General features: G+C 51.2%; 1 protein-coding gene across 5 annotated transcripts in view; it reads left to right on the forward strand.

Annotated features, from left to right (window-relative positions):
- POLA1 (DNA polymerase alpha 1, catalytic subunit) overlaps positions 1-3,622 on the forward strand; it is a 286,920-nt gene extending 283,298 nt beyond the window's left edge. For all 5 annotated transcript variants that reach the window (XM_014830262.3, XM_070502288.1, XM_070502286.1 and 2 more), the window contains one exon: positions 2,752-3,622. In XM_014830262.3, the coding sequence (XP_014685748.1) occupies positions 2,752-2,897 (146 nt within the window). In that variant the 3' untranslated portion in view covers positions 2,898-3,622. The remainder of the gene's footprint in view (positions 1-2,751) is intronic.
- The last annotated feature ends 513 nt before the right edge of the window (positions 3,623-4,135 follow it).

Here is a 4,135-nt window from a genome sequence, read left to right on the forward strand (position 1 = left end):
CTGGTGTATTAAGATGAGGGATTTCCGGTGATACTTCAGTCCATTAGAGTATTTTTTGCTGATGCACTTGTGTGTAGGAAGAGCATTTCCTTGCCTGTCTCCACAAAGTTTGGATTTTTTGTGCTGGGTGTTGAGACAGCAACAGCCACGGCCAGTGGCATCTCTGTGGACTGGGGTGGGATGGCTGCAGATCTCTGCCTCTTGCCTCATGGCCTCTTGGAATCTTTTAACAGTTGTCCTCAGGCACCTGACCTGCAGCACCTGTGGCCATGGCCTCTTTACTGACTCCCAAAACAGAGCAGGAAGAAGGAATTGTGTTTTACTGGCCACGTTAACTGGTTTCCACCATTTAACATTGGTATTTTCCCTTGAGTCCTAAAGTGATGGGTGTAGCCTTAAAGGTAACAGAGTAACAGTTTCATGCGAAGCCTAACTAACGTGGGTAGCCTGGGTGCCTAAAGCGGGGAGAGAATAGCCACGAAGAAGGGGTGAGCCCTTTTCCCCCCTCAGCCCCTACCCCTGACGCGCCCTGTGACAGCTCGTGCAGTTCTGTTTCCTAGAAGATCTTCCATATGTTATTGATTAAATTCTCATTGGGGAAGCAAGCGGGAGCTTTTATTTGCATCTCTCACTGGCGTGGAATGGTGCCTTGGCTGTATTGACTGGCTATGGGATATGCTGGTGGTCACAGTTGTCTTTTACGAAGAAGAGTACCAAGTGACGCTGGTTGTCATTCTAACTCTGCTGTGTGGCAGCGTAAATAGTCCCCTTTCTAACCAACCTGGTGGGAAAAGTCAATATCCCATCAGCAGAGGAGGTAAACACATCAGGATCTGTGCCCTCTCTCTTCCTCCCCTGCTCCGCATTACCGCTGCTCTGTAAATGTGCTCTCCCCGGTCAGCACTGCGTTTGTGTCATTCACATGCACAGGGTGCCAGCCTGTGGCTCTGGCCTGCCGGGAGGCGGCCGCCACTGGTTGGGGCCATTGTTGTATATTCCCAGACTCCAATAATTAGAACTTGCAAAGTGTCTTTCTATAGTCAGTTAACGATGTGCCCCCCCACCTCTTTTTCCACCCCCTTTGGGCATTTAAATCCTCTCTACAAAACTTTCTGTTGTTGTTTTTTGAAAGGCAATTGATGTAATTTAGAAAAGGTTGTGGAGAACAAATGCTAGTGTGTAGCTAAGAGACAAAAATCTGGAGCCAGAGTTTGGGTGTTCGGGGATCTTGTAGACGCCCGTGCTGCTCTGTCGTCTCAGTGGGCTCTCTTGTGATCACTGTGCACTGCCCTCGTGTCTTCTCCTTCCCGATGCTTCCTGTTCCCGGGGTGCCCGGCAGCCTCGCTCCCCCCAGCACCTTGGCACACCAGCATCTGGGGCCTGCCTATCTCTATCTGGGAGCAGTGACACGGGGTGTAGGCAGAGGGGGACGCAAAAGTGAGCCTCTCCTCTGAGCGTGGGCCCCAGTGCTCGCTACCTGGGTTTGCATTTCTCCGCCCTGGATGACCAGCTGTGTGACCTGGCGCAAGTGACTTCACCTCCCAGTTCTCTCAGCCATAAAATGGGGGTTAAAAAAAGTGGACCTCTCGGGGCTGGCCCCGTGGCCGAGTGGTTAAGTTCACGCGCTCCGCTGCAGGCGGCCCAGTGTTTCGTTGGTTCGAATCCTGGGCACGGACATGGCACTGCTCATCAAACCACGCTGAGGCAGCATCCCACATGCCACAACTAGAAGGACCCACAACGAAGAATATACAACTATGAACCCGGGGGCTTTGGGGAGAAAAAGGAAAAAAAATAAAATCTTTAAAAAAAAAAAAAAAGTGGACCTCTCCAAACACCTCACAGGGCACAGGGTTCCTGAGCAACTTAGAACAAAAACTGTATCATCTTGAGCATCCTGGGCAGGGGTGGCTCCCCCAGCGATCACCCTCATCCCCAGAAGATCAGACCTGGGGACGGATCTGATGAGACCTGGGGACAGACGTGGCCCTCCTGCTCCTTTAAAAGAACGAAGTGTAGAGGCAGCAGACTCTGGGGAGGGAAAGGAGGGACCTTCTGTCTGGCTGGTAGGGCCTTCTCAGAACCGGAAGGCTGGGCAGGAAGCAGAGGAAGGGGCCTCTGCATACCCTAAGTTCACAGGTAGACAGTGTGGACAAAGAAGACAAAATTTGGCCAGTGGACAGGTGCTCTCTGGGCAGCCTGCCCCTCGCCTCTTCCAGCAGAGGAGGCTTTGTGTAGCAGAGGGACACAGAGGGAAGGGACTAGAAGAAGCCCACTAAGCCCAGCTGATGGGGAGTGTTTGCACTGGGAGGCTCTGGCTTCCTTTGAGACAAAGTGTTTCCTGCCCCATCCGTACTTTGCATGCAGTTGCATGCATGTGCTCGACAGCGCTGCGAGAGTGGCGTCTCCGAGCAAGCGGAGCTCACCTTGTCTGCTGCACATGGGCGTGCACCTGCACTTCGCAGCAGGAGAGGTGGCCCTGTCCCCCGGGGCGCGGAGTCAGCTAGGTGCTGAGAAGTGGCAGCCAGGGGAAAGGAGGAAAGGCTTTCCACAGAGGACTCTCGGGGTCTCAGCCGCCCCCCTGCGTGGGACTGGTCTCAGGGGTAGGCCAGGGACAGGACCTTGAGGCCTTCTGAGACATGGAGCTGCAGACAGAATGCACACCCTGCTCTGGTGCTTGAGGAATACTGAATGGTCTGTAAAGAAGCTACTTCCGAGACTTGTAATCCTTTTATGTTTCTTTCTCTTTAGAGAAATTGAAGACGCAGTATCTTACCCCCAGAGTTCGTGAGGACTACAAAAAACTCAAGAGCACCGCAGAGCAGTTTTTGTCCCGCAGTGGCTACTCGGAAGTGAACCTCAGCAAACTCTTCGCCGACTGTGCTGTGAAGTCGTGAGGCTCCCAAGAGGCGAGGCCAAGGGGGCTGCTTGAAGAATCGCAACCCTCCTCACGCCTCCCCCGGGGCCCTGACAGTCTCACTTTTCCTTTGGGGCTGCATCTCAAGTCGTGTGGATGTGGCTTGGGAGGGGGATTATTAAGGGGGCTGCAAAATATTTAATCTGCCAAGCATCGGAGAAAATGAAAACAGCCTTCCGATGACAATACACCGCTCTGAAACACGACCCCGTGGCCCTTTGCAAAGCACCTGAAGAGCCGCCACTTGTAGTCACAACTGGATTTCTAGGGGAGCGCTGGTGAGGGGAGAGAAATTGAGTGGCTGGAATGCAAGTGACCCCAGGCTTTGCCCCGGGGCCTTCAGCAGAGGTGCCCCTAGAAGGAGAGGCTAACTACCAGGCTAACGTTTTGCCTTTTCACACGCCAATTAAACCCGGTCTGAACCCAAGTGCTTCCCGGCCACGGGGTCCAGGAGTGGCTGTCCTTTTCAGTCTTGTCTTTTCTATAGGTAGCGAGGGGGAGGTTTAGAAGCCTTGTGCTGACTAAATAGATTACACAGAGCTTACTTGTTCATGGAAGTGCTACAAAGTCCAGCACACACACACACTGGGCAGGTGTGTTACACTCACACTCCTTTTTTTTCCTTAAGTAGAAAGTCCAGGTAAAGGTTTTTACAAGAGGAAAGCACATTTGAAAAAATTTGATATCCTAACATTTCATTAAAAATGTATAGAGGTTGGGGCAAGGATCATTGTGTTGTGTTCAGGAAAATTGAGGGGAGGGATGGTTAACTGGCCCTGGTGCTGTTCTCGTTTCTTCAGAATGGTGCCCTGTCCGCCTGAAGCCAAACGTATTTCAATATAGCAGTCTTTCCTTTCTTACATTATTGGTAAGATTATACTAACAAAATATATTTCCCCTTGTACAACTACACTATGTATTTTTTAAATCTACCTGTGTGTTTTTATAAAAGAAAAATATGTTGTGCTTTTTTTTACTTCAGAATAAAGTTTTCTAAAGGGAAACCAGTTGCCATGAATCCTTTGCAGGTGCAAAGAGTTGACTACAGCGGGCAGCCAGGAGTAAAGGATGACTGGAGGCCATCCCCTTCCCAAACCTCAGCCTGGTCAGAACTCAGCTCCGAGATGCCTGGCGTGGTGTATGTCCGAATGTTCCGAGTGGCATCTGGGAGAATTTCTGTGGACTTTAGGTCCTTGAAGAGATAAAGGATGGTTTCTC

This window comes from Equus asinus, chromosome X (genome assembly GCF_041296235.1).
Source record: "Equus asinus isolate D_3611 breed Donkey chromosome X, EquAss-T2T_v2, whole genome shotgun sequence".
Lineage (NCBI taxonomy): Eukaryota > Metazoa > Chordata > Mammalia > Perissodactyla > Equidae > Equus > Equus asinus.